Here is a 27428-nt window from a genome sequence, read left to right on the forward strand (position 1 = left end):
GGAGGGCCGCGGGGGTGTTTGTGGGCGGGGCGGGCGAGACCAAGGACGGGCCAAGGGGCGGGCGGGGCGCTGCGGGCCGGACCCCCTGTGGCGGCCGTTCCTCCCCTGACCGGCGCCGGCGCTGCGGCCTGTCCCGCGCTGAGGCGCAGAGAACCGGGGAACCGCCCCGGCTGCGGGGGAGGGAGCGCTGGGCCCTCCCGGAGCGAGCGGCGGGGGGCGGCCCGCGGCGGACTACAGCTCCCAGGAGCCCCCGCGGCCGAGGCCCCCGCGGCTGCCCCGGCGCCGCCTGTCGCCGCGCGGTCAGGCATCAACGCGGCGGCCCGCGGGGGCCTCGGGCGGTGCGGGCGGCCGGCGCCATGGACGACGAGGAGGAGACGTACCGGCTGTGGAAGATCCGTAAGACCATCATGCAGGTGCGGGGCGGCGGGGCCGAGCCCCGGCGGGGGAGGAGCCCCGGCGGGGCAGCGGGGGCTGCGCGGCGGCCCAGCGGTGTCGCGGTGACCCCGGGGCCCCCGGCGGGCCGGTGAGGGCGCTTGGCCTGACCCGAGGGCGCTCTCGGCAGCTCTGCCACGACCGGGGCTACCTGGTAACCCAGGACGAGCTGGACCAGACGCTGGACGAGTTCAAGTCGCAGTTCGGTGAGAAGCCCAGCGAGGGCCGGCCCCGGCGCACGGACCTGACGGTGCTGGTGGCCCACAACGACGATCCCACCGACCAGATGTTCGTCTTCTTCCCCGGTGAGCGGAGCCGTGCGGGCGGTGCCCTGGGCTGCGCTGCCTCTGCCTGGCGCGGTGTGAGGCGGGGCGGAAGGGCCGGGTTCCCTGCTGGAGGGGTGAGTGGGGTGAGGGAGGGCTCGTTGTGACGCTGGGGCTGACCCTTCCCCAGAGGAGCCCAAGGTTGGAATAAAGACGATCAAGATGTACTGCCAGAGGATGCAGGAGGAGAACATCACCAGAGCGCTGATCGTGGTGCAGCAGGGCATGACCCCGTCGGCAAAGCAGGTAGAGTGCCTGGGGGAAGGCTGCCGGGGTGGTCGTGTGCCCCGGACGCTTGGCCTGGCTGTTTTTCAGTGCTGCTTTAGGTAAATAAAACCCTAGGATTCCCTTCCAGATCAAATCTTTCACTAAAGCCCGTTGTTCCTTAACGCGAGCTTTTGCTTAATGTGCAAGTGCGTTTAACCAGGGCAGGTGGTTCTGGTTCCAGAAGAGCAGCTGAGGGCCCGTGGGCAGTCAGGAGGTGGGTGAGAGAAAAAGGGGACATTTGCCAGTGGAGGGGGGACCCGCGTGCTCTTTGCCCCCGTGGCTGCACCTGTGTGTCTGATCCCACGCTTGCGGTGACGGGGGCTCGTCGAGGAGCGGATCCGAGCGCAGGCAGGGCTGTCCCAGCGCAGCGCTGCCGCCTGACAGGCCTTTCCCTTTGCAGTCCCTGGTGGATATGGCTCCCAAGTACATCCTGGAGCAGTTCCTGCAGCAAGAGCTTCTGATCAACATCACAGAGCACGAGGTGAGCAGCGTCGGGTGGAGCAAAGGCGGGGTGATCGCTCTGTTGTGCCGGGCTGCGGCTCGGGCTGCTCCCCCAGAGCTTCTCTGGGTTTAAGGCTGGGCTGAGCGACGCGGTTGTAGTTTTCTTCCTTACAAACGTGTTGCTTCTCCCGCCGCGGTGAGGAGCCAGTTGCTTTCTCTGCCTTTGTGATCTTACAGAGTCTCTCCCCTGTTGTTTATTTACAGTTGGTCCCTGAGCACGTTGTCATGACAAAGGAAGAAGTAACGGAGCTGCTGGCCAGATAGTATCCTTTGTTTGTTCCTTCCCTTCCTGCCCGGGCGTGACGCTCGCGTTGGGCTGCGGATGGAGGGTTGGTAACTGCTCTGTGAGCTCGGGGAGCTGCTCCTTGACCCCCTGCGCAGCAAACTGAGAGAGAACCAGCTCCCCAGGATCCAGGCCGGGGATCCTGTGGCCCGCTACTTCGGCATAAAGCGTGGTCAGGTAAGAGAGAATTGGACTCAGGCAGCGGTTCCCCACGGGCAGGGTGGGGGGGGATCCCCGGCAGCGTTTCTGGGAGGCGTGAAGGCGGCTGCTCTGACGTCAGGGCTGTTGTAGGTTGGGTGTGGGTCTGTGTCAGCCGAGCAGGTGTCCGGCAGGGACGTGGCGGGCTCCTGACAGGCTGCAGGTGTGACCCCAGCCCCACACTCTGATCTCCCCCTCCCCTCGCAGCGGGGGGGCACTTCCACGCTGCACCCCTGGCTGAAGCCAGGAGCTCGGCGCTGGCTGATTCTGTGGCTGCTGAGCACCGCGGCTGTAGAGCCCCCGCGGCCGCAGCGTAGCAGGGGAAACTCACTGCCAGCTCCTCTCCCTGCTGAGCTCCTTCCGTCGGCCTTGCAGGTGGTGAAGATCATACGCCCGAGCGAGACCGCGGGCCGCTACATCACCTACAGACTGGTGCAGTGAGCTGCAGCTGGCAGGTAAGTGGAGCACGAAGCCCTCTGGCTAGCGGGGGCCTTTGGGCGCAGATTATCTCCAGATTATCGCCAAGCCTTAAATTGTTTGTGGAGGGAGCTGTTAGAGGACAGACCAGAGCAAGGCTGACCCGCTCTGGAGCCTCGGGATCCACCTCTCGGGACATGCCGGTCGGTGTTGGGGCCTCCAGCGGGGCTCGGTGGGCTGCCGAGGGCGGCGTGAGGCGATTTCCGCCCCCCCCGAGCTCTTTCCTCCCGGAGTGCAGGAGTTTGTGTGACACCTCCCCACCTCCCCATCCACCCGCAATTCCCGGGCACTCTCAGATATCTGCCTTTTCAGAACTGGCCGAGAAATTCTCTTTCTGTGTTGCCTCTGTGCCGTTGTGTTACTTGGCCTAATTCCGTGTTTTCCAGCACAGATTTGCTGTAACTCCTTAGTCTTTGTTAAGGACTGACGCCATGGAAGTACCCTGAAGGAGCAGAAGCGTGCAGGGAGGAAGCGAGTGGGAAAAGGCCTTTGCTTTCCTATTTTATTTTACAGGATCTTATTTTTAATAAAGATTTGTACTCTCGCTGTTCCTCACTGCCGCTGTGTTTCTGGGCCTCTCTCGGAGCCCTGCGGGGCTGATCCCGCTGCCGGGGGCGGTTCCGAGGCTGCAGTTCAGCCTCGGCCCTCGAGGTCCCTACGGAGAGTTGCTTATCCCTGCCCAGTCGCTTTCATTTTAGGCAGTTCCAGGTCTCTTGAGGGTTTTTAAACTTCAGTTTACTTGCTAGAACTCCTCGGGGTGTTTCCTTCCAGCACTTGGCCTCCTGCGGCCGTGGGTGAATGAGTCTGGAAGACTCTGACCTCCAGGACAAGGGGGGGTTAGAACACACTGATTTTATTGATTTTTTTTTGGAAGCAAAACACGTAACGCAGCTTCCTACAGCAGTACAGACACGTCGTAACAAACACGCTTTACTTTTTCCACGCTGAATTAATACACAAAGAGAAGGGCGCCTGTTAGCGCGGGAAGCTCAAGCGCAGCTTTTCTCCCTCCCCTCCCTCCATTCACCCGCACACACACCTGGTACCGCCCGGGGTAGCAGCGCTGGCGGCCGGGGGGGGCCCGCGGCCCCCGGCTCTCGCTGCCGTGGAAGTGACCTGCTGGGAAAATCCCACCTGGCTGTGGAAGCGCCGCGGAGCAGAGCGTCCTGCGGGTGTCTCGGGCTCTTCTTTGGCTCAGCGACAAACCGCGGAGCTGTAAGTGGCCGTCGGGTTCCTCTACCTCTGACCTACGGTGCTGAGACGCGTTTCCCGTTAGTCTTGGCTCTAAAGCCCAGGCTCATCCCTGTGCTGGGGCCAAGCCCCTGGCTGACGGCCCAGCTCCACGGGGCCGCTGGGTTTATCTGCAGCCGGGACATGGCTCCCGCTTCCCCGCTGCCGCGGCGTCCTGGAGCGGTGGGGTCTGACGCCTGAGCGGAGCCAGCGAGAGGTGATCTGGCATCCGGCATCTCGCGGAGGAAGGGTCTGGCTAATTATTGGAAAAACAGCTTCGGATTTGTGCAATTTCTTAGGAACCGTGGGCTGAGAGTCGCTCGTGCGTCAGGTGCCTGCGCGAGTCCTTGCTCCTCTGCCCCGGCCGGGAGCTCGCGGCCTTTGCCCTCGCAGGGGCTCGGCGGCGCGGGCGGGAACGCAGCCCAGGTACGAGCAGGTAACAAGGAAACAGCTTTTAGCTCTTTCTAAGCGAGAAATCCACTTGTTTCTCTACATTTCAGTGCAGAAAAGTCGCATACCTTTAAAAAAATTCTTTGGCTGGTCTTGTTCAACCCTTTAAGTTCCTTTGCCAGTAGAGGTAGCGGGTTCGTGTTCTCTCTTTATGAAAAAAAGCAGCAGCCTCTTACGCTGGCAAGGGCTGTGACTCGCTTCAGGCCGTGGTGGCCCTGAGGAGGAGGAGGAGGCATCTCCCCTTGGTGACCTGCTCTCTGCCCAGCTCTGGCCTGGGGCCAGCTGGAGGAGCAGACGTGTAGTCCCGGACTTGCAGCTTAAATTTTTGGAGACCAAATGTCTATCAAAAAAAAATAAACCCTGAGAGACCCCACAACGCTCAGGACCCTTCTGCCAGGAAAACCTGTCCCCTGAGCTTGGTCACAGCCTGCAGGTTGCTCTTTGCGTGGCTCCTGCCAACTAGAAAAATGCCCATAAATACAAGCAGCAATGCAAAACCTCGCCAGCGAGCCAGGAGAGGCGCGTCGCTGGCCGAGTCCTGTGTTGCTCAGAAGTGCTGAGGCAGAAGATTCATCGCTGGGCTTTGGGTGCCTGGTACAGTCAGTTCTCAGCGATAAAGGTACCTCGCAGGGCCTGGCAATGGTGCAGCCACAGCCCCAACGCCAGGGCCAGCTCTGTGCGAGATGGTGCAGGTGGCTTTTACCGGGCTGCACCGAACCCAGCGCCCCTCGGGCCGCGTCGCCTTCCCGGGAGCTGCTCCCCAGACCGGCAGAGCCGCCCCGCACGCGTGGTGCCTGGCGTTGTCTGTCTGTCCGGGCGGTGCCCGTGCCCGGCCGCGTGCCTTTCCCCTGCCCGCTGTTGGGGACCCTCCCCGGGTCCTGGCAGCCTCGTCTCCCAGCCGCAGCCAGTGAGGATGATCGGACGCTTTGGCTCGTCCTATCTCCGTGTCTGCGGTAAAGCGTGGGGTTAAGGCGTGCAGCAAAAATTAAACCTGCGGGCACGGCAAAGCCCTGGGTCCCTTCCCAGTCCCGAACAAGTGCAGGGTCTGCCCTGCTTCAGCCCCTTCCCAAGAACGTGCTTCATGGGCTGCTGGACCGGCCCGAGGCTCCCAGCAGTCGAGGCAGACTGGCCCGATTTTCCCTGCCGGGAGCCGAGGGGCTGGGGGGTTTTGTGTGGAAGCTCCAGCCACGAACCAGCGAGGACTTGCCTGCAGCTGACACACCAAACCCCCCCGAGCCGCCCGCGGCTCCGCGCTGTCCCTCCCCACCCCTCACCATCGCAGCCTTCGGCCTCGCCACGCCTGCGTAGCGTCTGGATGCTGCCCCTTTGCCCCGTCCCAGCGCCTGCGGTACTTTTGTCGGTGCCTCAGATAAACCGGGGCTGCTACTCGCGGCCGCCTCGGCTCCTGGCTGCCAGGCACGGGGCAGCGACAGGCCCGGACGCGTTGTTGGACTGGTTTGTGTTGTAGTCCGTGCCAGCGGTGGGGAGGCGGCTCTCGGGATATTCTTCGGCGTCACTTTGCTCCTCTCCTGGGGGGCTGCAGCAGCGGGGAGCGGTGCCCTCCGCGTCTGACTGGCCCACGCTGCAGCTCCGGCTCCGCCGTCCCTCGCTGCCGTCATCGCAGAACTGAGCTTCCTCTGTGCTGGTCTCGCTCCCCTGTTTCATGAGCTGGGTTCGGGGGGCCCCATCCGCAGCGGCCAGCAGCTCCCCACTGTCCTCCAGCTCGGAGTCGGAGTCGATGGAGCGGTCGCCGGACTCTGGGGGACAGAGGGAGCCCCGTGTTACTCGCCCAGCACCACGGCATCAGCAGGAGCTTTGTCCAGCAAACTTGTGGTCCTCAGGGCAGGGGAAGGGCTTTGTGTAATTGCCACTGGTGACGCTCCCGGCACCTCTGTGCCCACTGGGGAGGAGCCACCGGTGCCTCTCTCTTACCTGCGAAGGAGTCGGCGCTGTAATTCAAACTCCCCTTCTCCGAAGGCAGCTCTAGGTAGGGGACGCTGCCGGGAGGAGCTGCGGGCTGGGAGCCTGCGTTGGCCTGGAAGGAAGAGGTGCAGTGGTGAGGGCACGGAGGAGGAGAGAACTCTCATTCACTGAGAAATGGTTCCAGAAAATGGAAAAATATCTGTAAAGTGCACAGGCTCCATCCTCCCACCCCTGCCTGTCTCACTGACTGAGACTGTTCTTTTGGGGCAGAACCTCCCTTGCGAGTGGAGTGGGGATGCCCGTGGGGGCGTGACGAAGCAACGCGGGTTTTGTACGAGAAGGGCTCCGCGATGGCCGGAGCCCCACCGTGGTGTGGCACCGCAGGGACGGGGCCCGTCACTGCTGCAATCTGCAGGGCAGAGCACGAGCCGGGGCACGGTCAGGAGAGGGGCTGGGCTGGGGGGGCTGCGGGAGGGTCTGGCCCAGCTGGTCTGGCCCAGGCCGCCAGCGCTGTCTCAGCAGAGGCTGCGCATCCCCCAGGGGTGCTCCCTTCCCCCGGGGCTCCTACCAGGTCGGAGCAGCTGGCTGCCTCCTCCTTGCTCTCGGTGGTGTGTTTGGGGTCGGCCCCCGGCACCGTGGGCTCCTTGTTCTCAAAGATGGTCGAATAGAAGATGATGAGCGCCTCGATGATGCGAGCTTGGTGGGGATAATCAACCAGCGAGGACAAGGAAATCGTGGCGTCTGTGGGCCTTGGGCGCATCAGTGTTGGCCCAAAGACGATGCCCAGGTTGCTTGAGGTCATCTTGTTGTCCTGCTCCACTTCCACGATCCTGGGGAGGAGGAGGAGGAGGAACTCGTGAGAGCAAGCAGGGAGAAGGGAGGGGTGGCCGGGCAGGGCTCGCCCAGCCTGGCGCACCCAGGCTGCAGGAGGAGCCGGGCTGGCAGCGCAGGAGCCCCCGCTCGTGGCGCACACGAGCTCCGTGGGCAGCGAAGGATCAGCTGCGGCCGCGGATCGACCTCCCTGCTCCTGGGAATGGCTGGGCTGGCCCCACCGCCAGCGCGGTGTGTGACAAATGTGTAAATATTCTGCACTCTGGGGAAGCAGGGGAAGGCGCCCCAGCACCCGCACGGGCTCTGGACCAGCCCTTCTCACCTCCTCAGGTGCTGCAGGAGGTACTGGAGCGTGGCCATGTTCTCCCAGGGAAGCTCCTTCAGCAGCTCCTTCAGCTTCAGCACCAGGTTCACCACCACCTTGTCCGTGTCAGCTCCTTTGTCCACCAGCTCAGGGCCCCCCTTCCCGCTCTTGCCCTTGGCCTCGCTGCCCTGTAAGCTCTCCTTGGCCAGGCCCATCAGCTCGTTGTACAGGCGGAAGGGCATAATGGGCTCCGGCAGCTGCAAGCAAGAACGGGGAGGTGGGTGCTGGGGAGCCCGGGGGGAGGCTCACCCCCTCCTTGAGACCTAGACCTGTCCCCCGCTGTTGAGCTGAAGAAACCCGGGGCCGTTCTAGAGCAAGGAGACATCCCCGGTGCTCGCGAAGCACGCTGCCCAGAAGGTGATGGCTGTTTATCCATCTCCTGAAGCACGTAAATCCAGCCTCCTTTGTCCTGGGCAGCTAGGGGCTGGGAAGCGCAAGCAAAAAGCAGCGTTTGATCAACCCGCGGGTCCTCTCTGCTGCGCAGGCCCCTCCGGGTCTCGGTTAAGGGGTTCTCTGGTTCCCCTGGAAGAGCCCTGGCCCGGGGGGGGGCAGAGCGCCCGGTTGCCCAGCGCAGAGGAGGTGGCTGGGAGGGGGAATGGTTTGTCCCAGGGTGGAGAGGCAGGATGGAATCGGCGCAGCCTGCAGCGAAGGTGGGGCTGCGGTTGGGTGGAAACTCTTGCTTTGAAGTGTGTCTAGAGCAGCCAGAGCAGCATGTTCACTAATTGGTGGTTTTGCCTGGCTGGGGATGGTTTCAGAGTAGCTTAAACAGATGGTTTTGGGGACAGGCTGCCTCTCACAGCACAGCAGGTTCCCTCCAGTTCAGCACTTTACAGAGACTTTAAACCCATTTCTCTGCAGGGAGACGCTGGATCGTGGCTCAGGACTGATTTTTTCTGCTCTTTCCACTCTGCTTTTCTCTGGAGAAACCGTGGAAGCAACCCAGAGCCCCTCTCTCCTCTCTGTGCAGGGGACCAAGGGCCAAGCCTCCCTCCTTGAGCCTGATCCTGGGTGTAACTGTCTGCTCAGCAAAAGGCAGCGCTGAGGAGCTCAGTGGCGAGGCTGCAGGGCGAAGGAGAAGCTGCTTCCTCTCCTCCTGCCTTGTGGTGGCTGGTTGGAGGATGTGGGTGACGCTGCTGTTTGCACTTGCTGTTTGCCAGTTAGGGTACTGGAGTCTGCTGGGAGCAGAGGGTGCCAGGGACGGGGCTGCTGCGGGCGGCCCGAGGGACACAGCACACAGCCGAGCCCACCGCAGGGTGCCAGCACCCGGCCAAGCCCACCACAGGGTGGCCCGAGGGGCACAGCCCTGCTCCGGGAGACGTGAGCTCAGCCCTGGTGTGGAGCGACATTCGCTGCATCACTTCCCTTTTCATCTGCTGGTTCCCCAATTGCAGAGGGGAGGGAGGGTTTGGTGCTTCCGCACGTTGTTTTTCTGCGGCTGTGACCGCCGGTGCCGCCGCAGCGGAGGAGTCGTGCGAAGCGACGGTGGGTGGGTTGGGCGAGGGCTCGCCGTGAGCAGGAAACCCAGGTCAGCTCAGAGGAGGCGCAGTGTGGGTGCTCTGCCCCGCTCCTGCACATGGTCCCATCTCCACCGCTGATCCTCTCCCACCCAGGAAGGGCCCCACTCACCACCCACAGGTTTTAAGCCCAGTTGGTGCAGAATTACTCCTGCCAGAGGCGACTCGGTGAAGCCGCGTTTGGTTTTGGAAGTCAGTTCCTGTGGCCACCTCTCCCCGGTCCCCCCAGCAGCACCTTACCTGTCTCAGGTAGAGCTTCAAGACGTTGCTGATATCGTGAGGGGAGGCCTGGGACAGCTCCACCAGCTCTTTCCCATTCTCAAATGCCTGGCAAAGCTTCTCCACCCGGGTCTTGACGCCGTTAACTCGGTAGATGCCCTGTGAAAGAGAGAAAAGTGGAGTTGAAGTGAGATGTTTCTCTTCAAGTTTGCACAAGAGTGAGCTCCTGGCTCCCACCCTCTCCCTTTGGGGTTGGAAATCCCTCTCAGAAGTCATGCTGGGACATCCCCTTCAGCTCAGTCATTACTGTCATTCCTGCCTCGTAGGAAAGAGGGAGGCCAGAGACGTGAGTTTCCAGCGTCAGAGTTTGGGCTGTTGGGGCCAAGTTCATCACCTGGGACTTTCTGGCTTCCTGCCTCCAGTAATCTGAAAACCGAGTCTGTTGGTTTTCATGCCAAGGCAGATCATTTCAAGAGAAGGCAGCGGAGCCGGCTTAGCTGAAGAAGAGGGAAGAGAGAGTGCGTCACCTTGGTTTTCAGCGCCCGCTTCTCGATCTCCGAAATGCACTTCTTGATGATGAAGGGGATGCCGTCTGAGCTGCTCTGAGAAGCCTTGGTGAAGTCTTGCCCGAAAAGCTGCAGCTTCCCTTGGAGTTTCTTGTGCCCACACTGGATGGCCAAGGTCTCCAGACACTTCTTGTGGCAGGCCAGGTAGCACTGGAAAACACAGGGAAAGGTGCGGTGGGAGGCAGCCCCGGGGGGCACCAGACATCGCTCAGAGAACGAGGAGCTCGCTGAGCACAACAGACAGGAGAAACGCCCTTCTTGGAGACGCTGCAGCACCAAAGCAACGCACAGAGCCCTCCCCGAAGGAGGAATGTCTTCCTAAACACGGGTGAGAGCTGGGCTCAGGTAGTCCTGCCCCAGAGGCCATGCTGGCACCTCTGCTTCCACAGAGAACTTGGACCTCCTGGACGTGGTCGCTCTCCTGCTTTTGACCACGTGTGTCACAGCTCCGGGCTGGGTTTCTGCAGCAAACCCCTGAGACCCGGCGAAGAGCCGCCCCGCAATGTGCTGCTGCAGCGCGTGTGGCTCATCTGGGGACAGTGAATCACGGGACCGCACGCAGGTAGAGCCGAGCTCACCCCACTCGTGGGACACAAGCTCCATCCATTCCACCCACCGAGCTCTCTTCCCACTTTTCCCAACTTTACCTCCTCGCATTCTGCTCCCTGGAAGTAAACGTAGCTGTTGCACTCCCGGCACTTGGAAGGGGTGCGGAGCTTCCTCAGCCGATGAGTCTGGGCAGCCTTGGACAAGCCGACATTTCGGAAGGGCCCCGTTGGAGCCGTCATCTCTGGGGTGATGCCGTTGATGCCTACGAGCAGAACACAAAGAAACGTGTCCGCATCCCGGCTCCTGAGGAGGTAAAGTTCAGCAAAGCTTGAGCAGGAGGGACGCGGCCACAGGGCAGACAACGAGCTGGATGCACCAGGGCTTCAGCAACGCTACGAATAACCAGGACTCTGAGGCGTGCAGCCCCAGCTCAGCTGGTCTGAGCACAGCTCATCCCTTGGTAAAGGCAAAGCTGCTGGGCTCCTCATGGGTCGTGTATCCGCCCAGCGATTGTTCGGTTTACCTCCAGAACTACTGAATTTGGGGAAAGTCAACCTGCAGTTAGCTTTGCTACGGTGTGTGGGCGCAGAGCGGGAGCACGGTGTCACCGCCCGCGCCAGCACGTACTCTGCTCAAAGGGGGTGGTGGCCTCGTCCTTCTCCTCCAGCTCTTCGCTGGAGGACATGGTCCCGTTGGACGACAGCCGCTGCAGCTTGTGGCTGAATTCACCTGTCAAAAGAAAACCCACAAGCTGGTGAGATCACTGGCAAAGTTTTTTTACTTCTGAGTGCGCCCTGATGCACGTGGCCGATGCCCACAGCAAGCAGCCATGTGCCTTGCGGGGCGGGGGCAGCTCCCCGGAGAAAATGAGGAATCAGGAGCTGGCAGGGGCTGTGCGGGGGAGCAGCCTGCAGCCCCTGCAGCGTAAAGATTGGGGGGTCCCTCATCCCACCCCACCCCATCCCAGGCAGGGCGAGGACTGCCTGCCCTGGGCTGGTTTCGGTACCCACCTGCATTTGAATCCAGGCTGCCGTCAGCTTCAGAAATGGAGGTTGGCCAGGATTTGTGGACCTGGTGTCCCCTCCCACCTGCAGAAGAAAACACATAGTCCGTTTGAGATTGCTTCCTGCGCCTGGGAGAATCACGGGAGAACAGCCTGGACCCCGGGAGACACTGAAATTACTGAAGGAAGCTGCTTGGTCTGACAGGCTGGTGAAGGGGTGGTGGGTTGTGATGGGAAAGAAGAGCTGGGAAGATGGAGGATGGTCTGTTAGGCAGCACCAGACAGCAAAAGCAAAAAAAAAAAAAACCCCATAGATCTGATTTAGTGTCCTTCAGGAAATTTGCCTCGCAAGGCTTCCAGCCTGCCCCGCTGCTGCAAAGAGAAGCCCGCCTGTGGTAGCCGTGGAGGTGCCGCTTTGCTCCCGGCCGGGAGCAGGACGCAGCCTGCGGGCAGCGGTGCCGGGGGACAGTGATGCCGAGGCCCCTCTGCTCCGCGCTCACCTCTCCGCTCAGCCGCCGCCGCCCCGCTCTGCTCCTTGGCTCCTGCTCCTCCTTCCGCCGCCGGCCCGTCCTTGGGCAGCGCGGCCCCGTCGGAGCCGCCGCTAGTTGAGAAGTCGTTGGCGTTGAAGCTGCCCTTCCGTGTGCGAGTGAAGGGGGACCTGGAGAAAGGAGGAGGAAAGGGAACGTGTGAGTGCATGAGGAGGAAGGACACTTGAAAACCTCATTCATGGCTGCTGTCCACCTGTCTTGGGATTTACAGTCCTCTCATAAATCCTAGATAGCCCGTCTCATCCATCAGAGGATGTGGGGGGAATTCCCAGCTGGCCCAGCCCCAGCTTTCCCAGCAGAGCTGCCCGGGGTGTGCTGGAGACACACTGGTTTCTGCTGGGGAGATAGTGCCAGCCCGGGGGAAGGTCTCCAGCAACAGAGAAGATGAGTGTCCACCAGGAATGGTTCCCGCTCTCCTACCAGGCGTTGTGTGACACGTAGGGCTCAAAGTCGTACTGGATGTCGGGTTCATCCCCTCGCTGGAGCTGCTTGACGTGAGAGGCGTATTGCTGCCCGGGGTCGTAGAGCTTGCTGCTCTCGCACAGTGTCTGGAAGTTGACGGGTAGTGGAGCCGTCTGCATGTGCATGATCTGGTAGAAGGAGATCGTGGCCTAAAAATAACGCGGAGAAAATCAGACGTGAGCTTTGTGAGCCGACGCGCATGGAGGAGAGAGACAAGGAGCTCCAGGTTAGACGGGAGATCGGGAGCACGGAGCAGCGCTTGGTCCGCAGCCTGAGCCTTGGCTCAGAGAACAAGGGAGTGAGGAAAGCGCCACATCCACCCGGGCCTCATCTGAAACAGGGGCAGCTAAGCCAGGTCTGCTGGGGGGGCAGCTCTGAGCCTCTCCTGAGCAGGGCACGGCCACCCCCCTGCCCTGGGGGCCGTCCCAAGCCAGCCCCACTCACCAGCTTCATGACCTGGTCGCTCTGTTTGATCACTTCGTGGATCTGCCGCAAGGAGTTCACCTTCGTGTCCTCCAGCTCCTGCTTCTGGGTGTTTGCATCCGCAACACAGGTCCGGTAGGTGGCCATCGCCTCTTCCGCCTGAGAGTTGGGAGAGCACGAGATGGGAACAGTTCACAGGCAAGAACAAGGAGAACAGCTCTCTGCCCTCCCACCCGGTGCCGGCGCCGTGGCCGAGGGTCCGCGGGGAGCTCAGGCAGTGACAAGCCCTCGCCAGGCAGATGCTCAGCCCGAGTCCGGAGCTGTCGTGTTCCCACCTTGTTCTTGGCTTCCTCTTCCAGCCGCCTCTTCTTGTCCAGGGCCTTGGTGGTGATGCTGCTGGCGGTGTTCTGCTGCTCTTCTTCCGCTTTCACCGCCATGTACTTGGCCTTGTCGTGCTCCTCGCTGCGCTGCATGTAGATCTGCTTGGCCTTGCGCAGGTTCACCTCTGCCTCTTGCTGCCAACCAGAACAGCGGCCCAGGGTGAGGACCGACCTCTGCGAGGGGGTGGTTATCTCCTGCGAGCCCCCAGGGGCTTTCTCCGGCGTCCCCCCGCACCGCAGAGGCACCCCAGGGCAAAGCGCCCAACACTGCTGGAGAGGGGCGAAGAGTCCAGCGCCCTCGGCGGGGTACGTGTCCCAGGGGCACTCCAGGCCGGGCTCCGGGAGCGCAGACCCAGCCCGCGCTGCGTGGCCGCGACTCACCAGTTTCCTCTGCGCCCGGTGCCACTGCTCCTTGATCTCCTTCCTCCGTTTTTCGTGTTCAAGGCGTCTCACTGTCAGCGGCTGCATCAGGAGGGAGAAACAACCCCCACGGTGGTCTGAGCTAAACACTCGCTGCTCCTCCCTTTACAAAGGGCTTTGCAAGGAGAAGTTCCCTGTGGTGGTTGTTATTCCCCAGCACATCTGGGCTCGGTTACGGGGCGGGGGGTTGTGTCCTGGACAAAAATCTGCAGCCTGGGAAGGGCCCGATGCAGTTTCCTCCAGACTGAGCTAAGCAAGAGCCACCCTCTGCAAGGACAGGACGTCTGCTGCTCCCCAGGGACACGGACCCCAGAGACCATGTCACGTCCACCCTGCACCAAGTGACCCCGCTCGGGACTCATCCTGTGCCTGCGCATCCCTGTGCGCGCGCCCGGTCCCCTCACCTGGAGGAAGGTTTGGTGCTGCAGGGTGTTGGCAGCCTGCAGAACCGATGTCCCGTGCTCCATATCCTGCTCCAGGGCCAGCAGGTAGATGGACAGGAAGGGCATGTTGGTCTGCGAAACAAGAAAACGCATCACCCCGAGCCCCAGCACCGCCGCGTGATCCAAAGGAGACGCGTCCTCCAGCGCTGCGTTTGGGGAAGAAGAGCGAGAGGCTCGGCTTGGCTGCCTGCTGCTGGTAAAAACGTGTCCTGGACCAGGAGAGTGTGGTCACAGGCTGCCAAGAGGCTGCTCGGAGGGAGGTCGGCGGAGGCTGGAAGGGCCCCGTGGTGTCACCTGCCCCGTGCCAGGGCCAGAGAGGAGGGGACAGGGCCTGGGCTCTCCCTGCCGGCACAGCCGCCGCGCAGGGCAGAAGCATCGGCTCCTGACGGAGGAGCTTTTGCAGGGTCTCGCATTATCCTTTGGTTTGGGCGTATGGACATTGCCAAGCACAGAGCTGCGGAGAACCGCGCGCCCGTTCTGCCGGGCTCTGAAGCCGGGACACCCAAAACGAGCTCTGCAGGGCTGCTGCTCCCGAGGCCGCCCCAGAGCCGGACGCCGGGCGGCTGCAGGGACCTGCGGCCTCACCTCCTGGCTGATGGTTTGCTTGCAGCTGTTTGCCATCTTCTGAAGCCCTTTGGCAAACTCCATCTCTGGAAGAAAAAAGGTTGGAAGTGAAAAGACATACGAGACACCAGCATTTCCCTGCTGATTGGGCTCCTTTTGAAAAATAAATCAAGAACTCCAGGAATGAAGTTCAGCCCTGGCAGCGTCTGCCTCCCGCAGCCTCGCGCACGTGAGGAAGGACCTCGACCTGTTCAGATGCTGCCGTGAGGGGCTCAGCCCCGCTCCGAGAGGACCCACCCGCCGTCCTCCTGTCTCACCCAGCGTGGTCCTTTTCTCCAGGTACCCAATGAGGTCCTTCATGTACTTGGAGATGTTTTTGGCGTACTGGAGGGCGGCATCTACCCCCCCCTCGCAGCGCTGCAGCATCACGTCCACTTCCTCTGCGGGAGGACGACCTGTGGTGCGATGGGGGGGAAGGTGGGGAGAGAAAGAGGAGAGAGACCCTGAGTGTGCTGCTGCCGCCGTGTGCGCTGACCCGCTCCCACCCTGCGCCTCCGAGTTCCCAGGAGCGCTGGAACAGCCGGGAAAACCCCGGGACAGCCCAGCTCAGCCCGGCGAGCTCCGTGAGCTTTCGGTGCAAACCTCCCAGTTCCAGCATCGTGCTGGGCTGGTGTCCTGTCAGTCCCTGGTGCCAGCAGCAGCTCTGCTGCCTTTTCCCAGCCAAGGAGCCACATGCGGCTCAGGACCGCGGTGGCGACGGGGAAGACACCGGTCCCTGCCAGCCAGTCTGCTCAGCTGGGTACCCCCCACCCCAAACCCTGCGCCCGGGCTGCCTGCTTACCTGTGTCATAGCTCTCCACGCCCGAAGGCACGCCGTCTCCTCCGGGCCCGGGGATCCCCCCGTAGAGGCTCTCCATAGTCTTTGGGAATTGGGAAAGAAAAGGGACTGGTCAGACAAGAGGAAGGGCCGGTGGATGGAGGGGAGGCAGAAACCTGGAGCTGCTGGAGCCTTTCTGCTCTTGCTGGGTGGCTGCTGTGCCCAGCCCGTGGCCCTGCGGGAAGGCCGGGAGCTAACGGGAGTGTCACTGGAGAAATAATTTGTTCTGTGCACACACCAGACCAGGACAGAGCTATGGAGAGCAACCAGAGCCCTGCTTTCTGCTCCATCCCTTCCCGAGCCACCGTGTGCCCTTTGGCTTGAGCTGCCAGGTGGCTTTTCCCCTCCCCGGGACGGTGGTGAGGACAGGAACAAGCAGCAAAGCCCCCAGGCAGCTCTGCCGGGCTTGGGGGTGAGCTGGGAATCCCACGACTGGGGCTGGGGGCTCAGCCCCTTCCTGAGCTGAGTCTGAGCACCCCGGCACACCCCGAGACCCGCGCGGCGGGAGCGGGCGTCGCTCACCTGGTTCTGGTCGCTGGGTGGGATGGAGAGGATGGTGCTGCTGTCCACCTCCCCCATGAGGAACTCGGACACGCTGTGACGGAGGAACACGGCGGGGCTCAGCGGAGGGAGGACGGGTGGTGACAAGCCGGGCTGTCACCCAGCAGCACCCGACCCGCGTCCGAGGGACCAGGCGAGGGCCAGGGCAGTTGGAGCTGCAATACTGGTTTCTGTGGGGACCAGTTCAGCTCTGCGGGGCGAGGTCTGGGCAGTTCAGACGGAGGAGCAGAGCTCGGCCCAGCACCGAAGAGGGGCCAGGAGATGGAGCCTGCGGGCTCAAGTGGGCTTTGGGGTCCCTCAGTGCTGGAGGAATCACTGGTGTGAGTGGCGGGAGGAGCGAATCTGCCCTCCCCACGGGGTCTCTCCAGCCCCCAAACCACCCCCCAAACCAGCTGCCACGTGCGGGGCCGTGCGGGGGTGAGGGGACGGGGCGGGGGGTGGAGACGTGTCCTGGCTGCTGGGGGCAGTGGGGTCTATCGGGGACCTCCTCCAGGGGACGGGCTGGCCAACAGCCCCTTACGTGCTGCTGAAGGACACCGCGATGGTCTCCACGGCCTTCTCGAACTCCCGCTTGTCCGTCTCATTGTTGGATTCGTAATGGAAACCTGGAAACGAGGAAACACGGAAGCCCCGTCGCCGCGAGCGCCTGCCCCTGTCTCAGGCAGAAGGACCTGCCGGACCCTGCGGTCTCGGCCCCACTCTGGGCTCAGGCTCGAGGGAGCAGCGGGGAGGATCATCCCTACGGATCGTGGACTTTCTCTAGTGCAGCGCCGTGTCTGTGCCCCCCATTTCTCCCGGGACTTTCCCCCCTGCCAGAATCACTTGGCTCATGTTTCTGTTTAGTCCCGTTAGCCGGGGCTGCCGGAAAAGTGCTGCTGGCTGTGGGCCCATTCCACTGCCTCCAGGCTCTTGCGGCACCTCCAGAGCCCCCTGCTCCGCGGCGGGACGCCTTCCCCCTCCCACCTTCCCCCGGGAGGGCTCTTGCCCGCAGCCAAAAGAGGAACCGCCGGCAGCAGCGGGAACCGGCGCAGACAGCGCTTGGCAGACGCCCAGGCCGAGGGACGTTGGTGACGCCTTCGGCGGCCGCCAGGGTTTGGGGCAGACCCCGGCGCCTTTGGGGTCGGCTCCTCCGGGGTGCCGGGGCTGGAGAGCTGAGCCCCCCCCGCTGCGGTGAGGGGCTGGGATCTGCTCCCACCCCTCTGCCTGGGGATGTGGGGAGCCCGACCTCGCTCCATCCCGCCCCGCGTGGGGCCAGCCCCGTGTCAGACCTCCTGCCACCCGCCACGAGGCTTCCTGTCCCCTCGCGGTTGCTGTTCGGTGTCCAGGAAGCAGCGCGGTGACGCAAAATGTTGTGCTCTGCCTGCGGTTAGCACAGCCGCCCCCCTCCCCACTGGGGTAACTGCAGGCAGGAGGTGGTGCCTGGGCCAGGATCTGGGCTCTGCAGACCCCGCTCCCGTAAACACGAGGTGCTGCCAGGAGCAGGATCCCGTTATTTAAGTGTTTTTCTTGCGGCCGTGCTTGGAAACCCCCAGGCAGGGATCTGGGCTCTGTCATTTCCGACACTACATCATCCCTAAAACTAAAGCAAGCAGGCAGCCGCTGCCTTCGCCCTCCCTGCCTGTCCGTGGGGCAGCTCCGCTCCCGGCAGCCCCCCATGGGCTCCCCGGACCCCGCACAGCCCAGCCTGGGGCGGGAGGGGAGCGGGACAGAGCCCCCATCCCCATCTGTCTCACCCTTGACTTTGGAGATGAGGGTCCCGGCGGCCGTCAGCGTCTCCAGGGTGTTGAGCAGCGGGTACTTGTTGATGACCTGGCGCAGGATGCGCAGAGTTTCGCCCAGGCACTCGTGGGCCAGCGGCCGCTGGGGCTCCTTGGGGTCTGCAAGAGAGGGGGGGCTGAAACGCTGCCCCACGCCCCTGCCCTCCGGAGCCCCCCATCCACCTCCTGCCAGCCCATCCCGCCGGGCTCCTGGACCGTGCAGCCCATCCCCGTGGCTTTGGGGCTCCCCGGGGCTGGCACAGTCACGTCCCCGTTGTCCGGCACCTCCCAGCCCTCCCCTTCCACCCCCGCCGTGGCTAAACCAGCCGCTGTGTCCTGGCCAGCGGCGGGGCTGGGGCAGCCCGACCTTTTAGGCATTTTTTCCTCAGTAGTAACATTTTCCCTTGAAAGCGGTTTGGGAATTTCCTCCTCATTTCCTTCCCTTCCTCCCCGCCGGATGGGCGCTCCCAGCCGTGGCAGGGACGTGGCAGGTCTCTCCCCTCGCCGTGCCCCATCCAGCCGGGCTCGCCGTGTCCCGCGGGCTCCTTCCCCGGGAACCATCCCCTCTGCGGGCTCCAGCCGCCAGCCCGGGGGTCCGGCCCTGCTCCCCCTCAGCACGGCACCGGGGCTGGGGCTGGAGCCTCGTTAGGAGATGAGGAGCCTCCCGTAGGGAAGTGCCAGGATGGGAGCCTGGCACCCACCACCCAGCCGGGCAAACCCCCCTCCCCATCCCAGCCCCAGCTCGGGGTCGGGAAGGGGTTTCCTCCATTTCCTCTCCCATTTCCAGGCCCCTTCCAGAGTGGGAAGTGGGGAGACCAGTGGGACTGGGAACGGGGCTGGAATCGGGGCTGGATGGGTGCAGAGGGGAGCTGGACTCCCCAAAATCACGGCTGCGTCCCACGGGTCAGCCCCAACCTCCCCCCATCTCTTTGCCAGCTTGGGGACGGCACCGTCCCGGCGGGTCCAGCAATAACCACGGACCCGGAGCGGGGACGGCCGTGGGACAGTCACCGTCCGGCTCAGGGCTGTTCCCTCCTGCCTGGCAACACCCAAACCTTCGCAGGGACCTGGAGGCATCACCCCCCCTCCGGGGACTGCCACCCCACACCCCCCAGCACCGCAGACCCCAACCACGTTCCCAGTGGCCCCGTCGGCAGCGGTGCCCCGGGCTGGGCGCTGCCGTTTTCCACGGTGAGCGGGGATGCGTCAACATGTTTGCGAAGCCAACGCCAAAAACCCGGCATCATGTGACCCCCCCCCGCAGCCCCACCTCGCTGCGGGACCACGAGACCGTCGATGTTCCCTTTGCCTCCTCGGCCAGGGACCCCCCTCCCGCAGCCCCACAGCCCACCTGGCCCCGTCCCACTGGCCGCCCCGGTGAGGCTGGTGCGGTGGGGAGGGGGGGGCCGTGCCCGGTGCCCCGCGGGGCTCTGGGGGCCCTGGCAGGCAGCTGGCACCGCTGCTCTGTAAACAGGAAAACGGGCGGATGAAAATAGCTCGCAGGCAGGAAGCCGCGTTATCCTGGCTCCGAGCTCCCAGCAGCCACCCACCACCTTCTGCCCTGTCGTGGCTCGGCGTGGCCCCCCCCGGGGGGGCCCGGTCACCTCCCGGCCCCGGGCAGAGACCCCCGACCCACGGGTCCGGTCTGCCCCATGGGGAGGATGCTCTGGGTGGTCCGGCACTGCGCGGGCACTGCGGGGCGGGGGGCAGCCGGGCACTCACCATCCCGCAGCACCACGTCCCGCAGGTTCTCCAGCGCGTCGGCGAAACGAGCCACGTCCGTCAGCAGCTGGGAGATGTCCTCCGTGTCGATGAAGGGGCCCTCCCCGCCCTCCATGGGGCTGTAGGCCATGGGGGTCTTGTGGCCCTTGGGCACGGCCCTGGGGCCCGCCGCGGTGAGGGGGAAGCCGGCGGCGCTGGCATGGCGGCTGAGGCTGGTGGGGCGCTTGAGGGTGCCCACGGCGCTGGGGCTGGTGCTGAGCTTGGAGCTGGTGGGGGGCAGCTCCCCCAGGCTGGCGCCGGGCGCCTCCAGACAATCCTTGCGGGACAGATCCTGGGGAGCGGGGACCAGCGTCAGGCCCTGGCTTGGGCAGGGACCCCCCGTGCCACCAGCCTGGAGGGCTCCTGGCGGATGAACCCCCCCAGCACGGGGCTTTCATGAGCGGCCTCAGCTCCGAAATCACAGGCCAGGAGCCAGCTTGGCCACCCCATCTGCCCACTCGCCCCGTGGCCCCCACTGGCCCCCGCCAGCCCCTGTGGGCCCGGGTTTGTCTTGGGGGGCACACAGTGACTGTGGGGGTGGCCCTGCCTTGTCCCCACCAGCACCCGTTGTGCATCCCCGCGGGCCTGGGGACCCTGGTGCTGGCAGGATGTGGCCCAACACGTCCCTTCCTCTTTTTCATCCCCAGGTCAGGCACAGCCCCAGCCCTGCAGGGATGGGGGGGGACTGGGACACCCCCCAGGCCACTGTCTGGGGACTTTGCAGATATTTTACAGATGGAGGGAGCCCCCAGTCTCCAGGGGTAAAACTGCCCCGAGGGAGGGGCTGGTACCGGCACTTTCCGGGGCCGTGCACCCCACGAGGGTCCCTGCAGCACGGGGAGGGGCCCATCCTCCCACCCTCACCCCTCCAGCAGCTCCCATCAGTGACTCTCAGGCACCCATGTGTGACACGAGTGTGCCGGGTCTCAGCATCCCCAGCGCTGCCGGCTCGGCGGGGCCAGAAGCCGACTTTGGTGCCGATGGGGCAGACCCGGAGCTGGCCGAGAGCACGAGGCTGCCGTGGGCGAGGGGGCAAACCGGGGCAGCTCAGCCCCAGCGCCGGCCAGACCACCGCAGGGCTGCAAGGGGCTGCCCACAGCCCCCACCCCAAAACAGCCCTTGAAATCCTGTCTCCGTCCCCTCCGGGGTGCAGCGGCCCTGCAGCCCCCGGGTCCCCCCCCGCTGGCACCCACGGGGCGCACCCGGCCGTACCGTCAGCCACACCGCGGGCGCGTGGGGCAGCGAGTCCAGGGAGCGTTTGGGCGAGTTGGTTTTACCCGTCCTGCGGCGCCCGGCCGAGTAGGGGCTGTAGCTGTTCCTCCCAGCCGCCCGGCCGAGCATCCCTCCGGCCACCACCCATAGGCCCCTCTCCCGGGGGGTCGGGACGCGGGTGGTGACGGGTGCCCCTTGCTAAGGGGCTGCGGGCGAGCTCTGGGGCCCCACCGGCCCCGTCTCGCCAGCCCCGTCTGGCCCCACGCTCCGCGGGCTGGGGCGCAGGCGCGGGGCGGGCAGTGCCGGGGTGCGCGGAGGAGCCCCGGCCGGCCCCGTGGAGGCGAGGCGCTTCCTCCCGCACCCCCCAGCGCCGGCGGGGTGCCCGCATGTAAATAAATATACGGCAGAGCCGAGGCACCGGGGCTGCCCGAGCCCAGGTGTCCCCCAGCTCCCACCTTTTCCCCTGGGAGGTCTGGGGGTTTCTCTGCCCTCCCCAAACCCTTGGCCGCAGCCCCCACCGCCGGGTTCCCCTGCCCTTTGCCGCAGCCCCCTGTTTCCTCCCCAGCTCCGCTTGCCCTCCTGCCTCCCTGGGTGGCTGCTCTGTCCCCTTTGCCTGGGGCAAAATCCACCCCCCACCCAGGCCCCGGGAGCAGGGTCCTTCCTCAGCTCCCTCCTCCTCCTCCTCACAGACCCCCTGGCCATACCCAGGTCCCCCTTCCCATCCCACGGCTCTTCCCAGCAGCTCTGTGGGCACCGTGACCCCTTGCCCCTCCGCGGCCCCCTGTGGCCCCCGCCTCGCCGCAGTGGGGGGACACACGGGGACACTCACCGGCAGGGTCTGCGGGACGGGGCTTCCCGCCCGGCTCTTCTTGGAGATGGAGGGGGTTTTTATCAGCTCCCGCTTCTTCCGGGAGAACATGGTTCCCAGGGGCGGCCGTGCCGCTGCCCTCAGCAGCCCCTGGCTCGGCGAGGCCGCGGTGCCAGCGCTCACCGCGTCGGCCACATTTGCCGGGGCCAACTGTCAGGAGGGCGCGTGTGACGCCGCCTTATTTCCTCATTGGCTTCGCCGGCGAACCTGAAACAGGAAAAAGCCGAGCGTGCACCCAGGGCGCGAGGCCGGGGGGAAGGGGGACCCCGGCCGCCCCTCGGGGGGGCCTCGGGCCCGTCTCCAGCCTCACAGGAGGCGGCAGAGAAGGCGCCGGAGCTCTTGGGGGCCGTTTGCCCCGGGCGGGGGGGGGGTCAGTGCTGCACCCCGCGGCCGCACAGAGGGGTCTGGGGGGGCAGAGACCCCCCACTCTGCAGGAGCAGGGCTGACCCCCGTGGGACCCCAGGCCTCTGGGGGGGCTCGCCCCTGTTTGGGGGGGTTTGGGAGCCCCCGTCCCGCGGGGTGTTGCTGGAGGCCTTTGGGGGGGGCAGTGGGGTGCAGGACTCTGGGCTCCCACCCATGGGGTGCTCCCGGCTCTGCCTCTCCCGTGGGCTCGGTGCCGGTGCTGGCCCGGTCCCAGCTGCGCCCCCCCGTGCACCCACGGCCCCCTCCTTCGTGACTCACCCACCCACGGGCTAACGCAGCCCCGCAACGGTCTGTTCACCCACGGGAGAGATAAACCCCGAGGGAGGGCCGGGACGGGCCCCCGCCCAGGGCGCGGCGTGGGGACCCCCGGCCGCATCCTGCCCACCGGGACCCCCCCGCGGGGCCACCTCGCGTGGGCCATCAGCCGGCCGTGGGACACGGACACGGACACGGAGCCGGCGGTTCTCGGGGGTCGGGGCGAGGGGGGGGCGTGGGGGGGGTGCGTGTGCCCGTCTATAGGGGGGTGCGTGTGCCCGGGACGGCTCCAGCCCCGGCCCCCCCGCGGGGTCCCGGTGCCTCCCGGTTCCCCCCGGGGTCCCGGTGTCGGGGTGCGGGACCCCCCCGCGATCCGGCCGCTCCTGCCCTTATTTGGGCATTTCGGCCCCGTCCAATCAGCGCGGGGGGGCCGGGCGCGTCCCCCCCGCCCCGCCCGCCCCGCCCGGCCCCGCCGCCGCTCCCCGCTCCGCTCCGGTACCGGCTCCGCTCCCGCTCCCCGCCATGAGCAGCTCCCAGTTCAACAAGGGCCCGTCCTACGGCCTCTCCGCCGAGGTCAAGAACCGGGTGAGCCGCGGCGGGGGGGCCCGGTGCCAGCGGGCGGGGGCGAGTCGGGGGTCGGGGGGTACCGGAGCCACCGGGAGCTGCGGCTCCCGGTGCTCCCGGGGACCCTGAGAGCCGGACATCCCGGTGCCGCTGGGGGGGGCCGGTTACATCTCGGGGTCCTGGAGAGCCGGGGGGGTCCCGGTGCGCCCCGGGCATGTGGAGCCGGAGGAGGGACCCGATGCCACCGGGGGCGGAGAGTGGAGAAGTTCCGGGGGTGGAGATCGGGGGGTCCCGGGAGGATGCGGAGAGCCGGGGGGTCCCGGTGCGCCGGGGGCTCTGGGCGGCGGGGGGTGCCGGAGCTGGGCTCCCGGTCTCGGGGCGCCCTGGCCCCGCCCACGGTGTCCCGGGGAGGTGCCCCGCGGGGGGACCGGGGCTGGGAGGGGTCCCGGTCACGGCCGCCTCGCCCACCCCGGACCCTGCAGTGGCCGCTATCGCCCCCCACCGCCGGCGAACCCCCGGGGCACCGTTCCCGTCCCGGGGCTGGGGGCGATGGCTGCGGCTCCCGGAGCTTCTTCACTTTCTGCTTCCCCGCAGCTCCGCGTCCTCCCGCGGGATGCTCCGACCCGGCCCGTGGCCCCGCGGCCCTCACCGGGGACGGGGCTGGTGGCCCCGGCGGGACGCGGGTGGGAGCAGCCCCCGGCCCACACCTGCCCCTCGGAGCCTGGGACCCCCGGCCGGGCACACCCGCGGCACCCTTGGCCACTTGGCCACTGAGGCCTCGTGTGCCCAAGCCGCCCTCCCGCCGCGGGGCCAGAAGGGGAAAGGGGAGCCGGTGCCTGCGGCCGGGCTGTTCACACCCCGAGGAAGGAGCCGGGCACCTCGGGGTGCAGGCAGCTGCCCTGCCTGCCCGCTGCCCGGCCTGCCGGCACCCTCCCGCCCTGGCAAGTGAAACCTCCCCGCGACCGAAACGCTGAGGAGGGGGCCGGGGGCCGTCGGGCAGCGCTGGATGCCCCCAGGGTGCACCCCAGGGCTCTGGGTGCCCTTGTCCTGGGTGTCATCCCTGCCTGGAGGGGTCGGGCAGGCAGGAGCTGCCGGGGCTCGGCCGTGCGTGGCGGTGGGGATGTGGCGGCTGTGGCCGTGGCCAGGGCCGGGCTCTCCTTGCCCGGCCTCGCAGGGGATTTGCATTTCGCCACGGAGCGAGACGGGCCCCTGCTTGTGTCGGGGGTGGACGCGCAAGCGGGAGCCTCGCCGCTGCCTGCTCTTGGGTGCTTCGGCTTGATTCAGCAAGACTTAAGCCAGTTTAACTGCCTCTGTGTGTCTGCTGGAGGCTGACATCACCAACTGGGAACCAGTTAAACCAGTGACACTCTCCCAGTCCGTGCAAGCCCTTGCAGACTGGGCTGTGGTGGGATCTGCGCTGGGGCTGGTCCCTTCGGCCCCTTCCCGTGCCCTGAGAAACCCTCGTGCTGGCCGGGGGTTGGGAAGAGGAACTGGGACCAGCTGCCCACGCTCCAGAAAATCAGCCGGAAGGACAGTGGGGTCCCCCGGCCAGGACACATGTGGGGTGCCCCAGCCAGGACACACGTGGGGTCCCCTGGCCAGGACACACGTGGGGTGCCCCAGCCAGGACACACATGGGGTCCCCCAGCCAGGACACACGTGGTGCCGTGAGCATGACGCCGCTCGGCTGGACCGTCCCTGCATCCCGCACCAGTTGAGTTTCCCCGGGGCTGTGGGCACGGCTGGTGCCTCCCCACCACGCCGCAGGACCGGACCGTGCCCATCCCGGGGTCTCCCCGTGTCCGGGATCCTTGGGGACCCCCGGGACCGGGATGGGCAAGAGGCCGGTGGCTACCTTGTGGCCAGCTCCGGGTGCTACGGGGCAGCGACGGCACTCGGGGCGCTCCCTGCTCAGCCCCCTCCTTCACGCCCCGGCCTTCCCCTTCCCCCGTGGCCAGGGCCGAGGCGACGCTGCCGGTGATGCTGCTGGCCCGGGCAGCTGGTCTCCATTTGGGAGGAGGCGGCCGCATTCCTGGCATAGCCGCGGTGACCCAGGAATCCGCGGCGGCGCGCTCGGCCCCGCCGGAGGGGAGAGCATCGGGTGGCCGGGGACCCCTGGGGCTCAGTGCCGGGCTCCCACAGGCTTCAGGGGACAGGGAGGAACAGGCCCTTGGGGGGGGCACTTCCCCCCCGGCCCCCGCGGGCAGTTCCTCCTCATCCTCCCCGAAAGGTTCAGAAGTTGCCGTGTGTGAGGGGCTCGTGCCGGATGTGGCCGCGCCAACGCGTGTGTGATGGCAGCGGCGTGCTCGTGCTCCGGTCCCCATTCCCGGGCAGGGACACGGGCAGGGACACGGGCAGGGACACAGGCAGGGACACAGGCAGGGACACGGGCAGGGGCAGCCCAGCTGCTCTTGCTCCCCAGACTATGTAGAAATGGGCTGAAACCAGCCGATGGGGCGGGATGGCGGGGCTGGAGGTGGGGGGAGGTGTGTGTGTCCCCCCTCCCGTGACAGGGTCACACTGCGCCTTTACCCCCGGGATCTCGCCGCTGCCCCCCCCGGGGGGTTCCCCAAGGCTTCCCAGGGAAGGGGCTGTGGGGGCTGCTGTCCCCACACCCCGCTGCAGGTCTGTGCCTGGAGAAAGGGGGGAGCTGCCCCCCATGAGAGGTTTGGGGTGCAGGCCGGGGCTGTGCCTGAGCTCCCCCTCACCATCCCCTCCCAGCTCGCCCAGAAGTACGACCCGCAGAAGGAGGCCGAGCTGCGGACGTGGATCGAGAGCGTGACAGGGCAGCAGATCGGGCCCGATTTCCAGAAGGGGCTGAAGGACGGGGTGATCCTCTGCGAGTGAGTCCCGCTGCTGGACGGGGCTGGGGGACCCCGACCCTCCAGGGAACCCCGCCAGCCCTTGTGGGGGGAAGGGTGGGGTGCACCTGGCCGAGCACGCGCCAGTGGGACCCACCAGCGAACAGCAGCCAGAGGTTTTCTCTGCGGCACTGCTTGGCTGGAGTCACCCCCAAAGCGCCCGTGTCTGGGGGGAGCCCTGGGGACCAGCAGGACCTGGGGGGGTGGGAATCGCCTGGTGCCTGCAGGGGAGACCCGGGCTGGACCCTCCCAGAAGGGCCCTGGGGTCTCTGCCCCGCCGCAGCCCCCGCTCCCCCCTGCCCCCCTCCAGGCTCATGAACAAGCTGCAGCCCAACTCGGTGAGGAAGATCAACCGCTCGGCTCAGAACTGGCACCAGGTAGGTGCGGGCAGCCCTGCCCAAAACCCGGCCCCCGCCGAGCCCCAGCTCCACCCCGGCCCCTCTGCCCTCACCCGCTCTGACCCCTCTCCCCCCCCAGCTCGAGAACCTCTCCAACTTCATCAAGGCCATGGCCAGCTACGGCATGAACCCTGTGGACCTCTTCGAAGCCAACGACCTCTTTGAGAGCGGGAACCTGACGCAGGTGCAGGTGTCTCTGCTGGCGCTGGCGGGCATGGTGAGCGCTGGGGGGGGCACAGCCCCGCGGGGACCCACTGGGCAGACCCCCCGCTCAGGGTGGGACCCCGCAGCTCCCCCTGCCCAGGGGGCAGGTGGGGGGGTCTGGGACCCCCGTCCCCCCTCATCGCCCCTCCCCGGCAGGCCAAGACAAAGGGGCTGCAGAGCGGCGTGGACATCGGCGTGAAGTACTCGGAGAAGCAGCAGAGGAACTTCGACGAGGCCAAGATGAAAGCTGGGCAGTGCGTGATCGGGCTGCAGGTGGGCTGCTGGGGCTCCCCAGGGCCGGGGGGCTGGGCGAGGGGGGCCCAGTTTTATCAAACTCGGCACGATCACGGCTCCAAGCGTGGCTGGGGGCACCCGGGGCTCAAGGTGCCTCAAGCGCCCTCAGGATCTGGGACCATCTTGGCTCCGTGTCCCGCACTCAGTGGCCGGGAGCCTGGCGAGGCTGCACCCGGGCTGGGTCGGGGAGCACCGGCTGTGCCCCCCCTGGCTGCAGGGGGACGGGGAGGGAGGAGAAGGGGCACGTGTGGGGCAGCAGTTGGTCCTCACCGCACCCCCTTGTCAGATGGGCACCAACAAGTGTGCCAGCCAGTCCGGCATGACGGCCTACGGCACGAGGAGGCACCTCTACGACCCCAAGAACCAGATCCTGCCGCCCATGGACCACTCCACCATCAGCCTCCAGATGGGCACCAACAAGTGTGCCAGCCAGGTGAGCCGGCGCTGGGGAGGGACGGGGGGGGGGACCACGGCCGAGCCCTGCCCTGTCCTGTCCTTCCAGGTGGGCATGACGGCTCCCGGCACCAGGAGACACATCTACGACGCCAAGACGGGGACGGAGAAGTGCGACAACTCCTCCATGTCGCTGCAGATGGGCTCCAACCAGGGCGCCAACCAGAGCGGCCAGGTCTTTGGCCTCGGCCGCCAGATCTACGACCCCAAGTACTGCCCACAGGGCAGCCAGGGCGAGGTGGCCAATGCTGCCTGCGACCAGAGCGGGGACCCCCCCGGCTACCACTACTACCGCGAGGAGGAGGAGAGCTACTGAGCGGGACGTCGCCCAGCCCCGTCTTGCACCATCTCGTGTACAGACCCTGCTGCCAGCAACATTCCAGCCTCTACTTTCATCATTCCCTCTTTTTAAACTCTTTAGTTGGTTTTTTTTTTGGTTTTGAAATGAATCTATTTTTCTGAGCAAGGAAATAAAGACCCTGTTTCTAGAGAAGAGACTGGCTGTTTCCCGCAGCCTGTGGGAGCCCCGAGGCCCCAGCGCAGCCCCTGCGTTCAGCGGATGCTCCAGCG

General features: G+C 65.8%; 3 protein-coding genes across 6 annotated transcripts; 2 read left to right on the top strand and 1 right to left on the bottom strand.

The window, feature by feature from the left end:
* The first annotated feature begins 254 nt into the window (after positions 1 to 254).
* On the top strand, positions 255 to 3036 carry POLR2E (RNA polymerase II, I and III subunit E). 2 transcript variants are annotated; one of them, XM_074851638.1, is made up of 8 exons: positions 255 to 413; positions 563 to 737; positions 886 to 1001; positions 1423 to 1503; positions 1728 to 1786; positions 1905 to 1983; positions 2380 to 2459; positions 2868 to 3036. In XM_074851638.1, the coding sequence occupies exons 1-7, from the start codon at positions 357 to 359 to the stop codon at positions 2443 to 2445; spliced, it is 633 nt and encodes a 210-aa protein (XP_074707739.1). In that variant the 5' UTR covers positions 255 to 356; the 3' UTR covers positions 2446 to 2459; positions 2868 to 3036. The 2 variants fall into 2 exon arrangements, with proteins under 2 accessions (XP_074707739.1, XP_074707740.1); XM_074851639.1 differs by having other exon boundaries at positions 2873 to 3036.
* A 281-nt stretch (positions 3037 to 3317) lies between these two features.
* Positions 3318 to 21582, bottom strand: ARHGAP45 (Rho GTPase activating protein 45). 3 transcript variants are annotated; one of them, XM_074851598.1, is made up of 23 exons: positions 21368 to 21582; positions 19288 to 19618; positions 17542 to 17685; positions 16329 to 16413; positions 15770 to 15842; positions 15212 to 15290; positions 14688 to 14825; positions 14392 to 14456; positions 13768 to 13878; positions 13325 to 13405; positions 12899 to 13078; positions 12585 to 12722; positions 12099 to 12289; positions 11631 to 11788; positions 11138 to 11215; positions 10755 to 10856; positions 10226 to 10389; positions 9540 to 9728; positions 9034 to 9171; positions 7238 to 7476; positions 6653 to 6914; positions 6094 to 6196; positions 3318 to 5918 (listed from the first exon to the last, which is right to left on the bottom strand). In XM_074851598.1, exons 1-23 carry the CDS (start codon positions 21455 to 21457, stop codon positions 5545 to 5547), a joined length of 3513 nt encoding a protein of 1170 aa, XP_074707699.1. In that variant the 5' UTR covers positions 21458 to 21582; the 3' UTR covers positions 3318 to 5544. The 3 variants fall into 3 exon arrangements, with proteins under 3 accessions (XP_074707699.1, XP_074707698.1, XP_074707697.1); XM_074851597.1 differs by lacking the exon at positions 21368 to 21582 and adding an exon at positions 20539 to 20810 and having other exon boundaries at positions 12135 to 12289; XM_074851596.1 differs by lacking the exon at positions 21368 to 21582 and adding an exon at positions 20539 to 20809.
* Positions 21583 to 22560: 978 nt separating this feature from the next.
* On the top strand, positions 22561 to 27351 carry CNN2 (calponin 2). Its single transcript, XM_074851642.1, has 7 exons — positions 22561 to 22669; positions 25370 to 25491; positions 25820 to 25886; positions 25987 to 26124; positions 26268 to 26384; positions 26692 to 26838; positions 26908 to 27351. The coding sequence occupies exons 1-7, from the start codon at positions 22607 to 22609 to the stop codon at positions 27172 to 27174; spliced, it is 921 nt and encodes a 306-aa protein (XP_074707743.1). The 5' UTR covers positions 22561 to 22606; the 3' UTR covers positions 27175 to 27351.
* The last annotated feature ends 77 nt before the right edge of the window (positions 27352 to 27428 follow it).

The sequence above is a fragment of the Strix uralensis genome, chromosome 27 (genome assembly GCF_047716275.1).
Source record: "Strix uralensis isolate ZFMK-TIS-50842 chromosome 27, bStrUra1, whole genome shotgun sequence".
Classification (NCBI taxonomy): Eukaryota; Metazoa; Chordata; class Aves; order Strigiformes; family Strigidae; genus Strix; species Strix uralensis.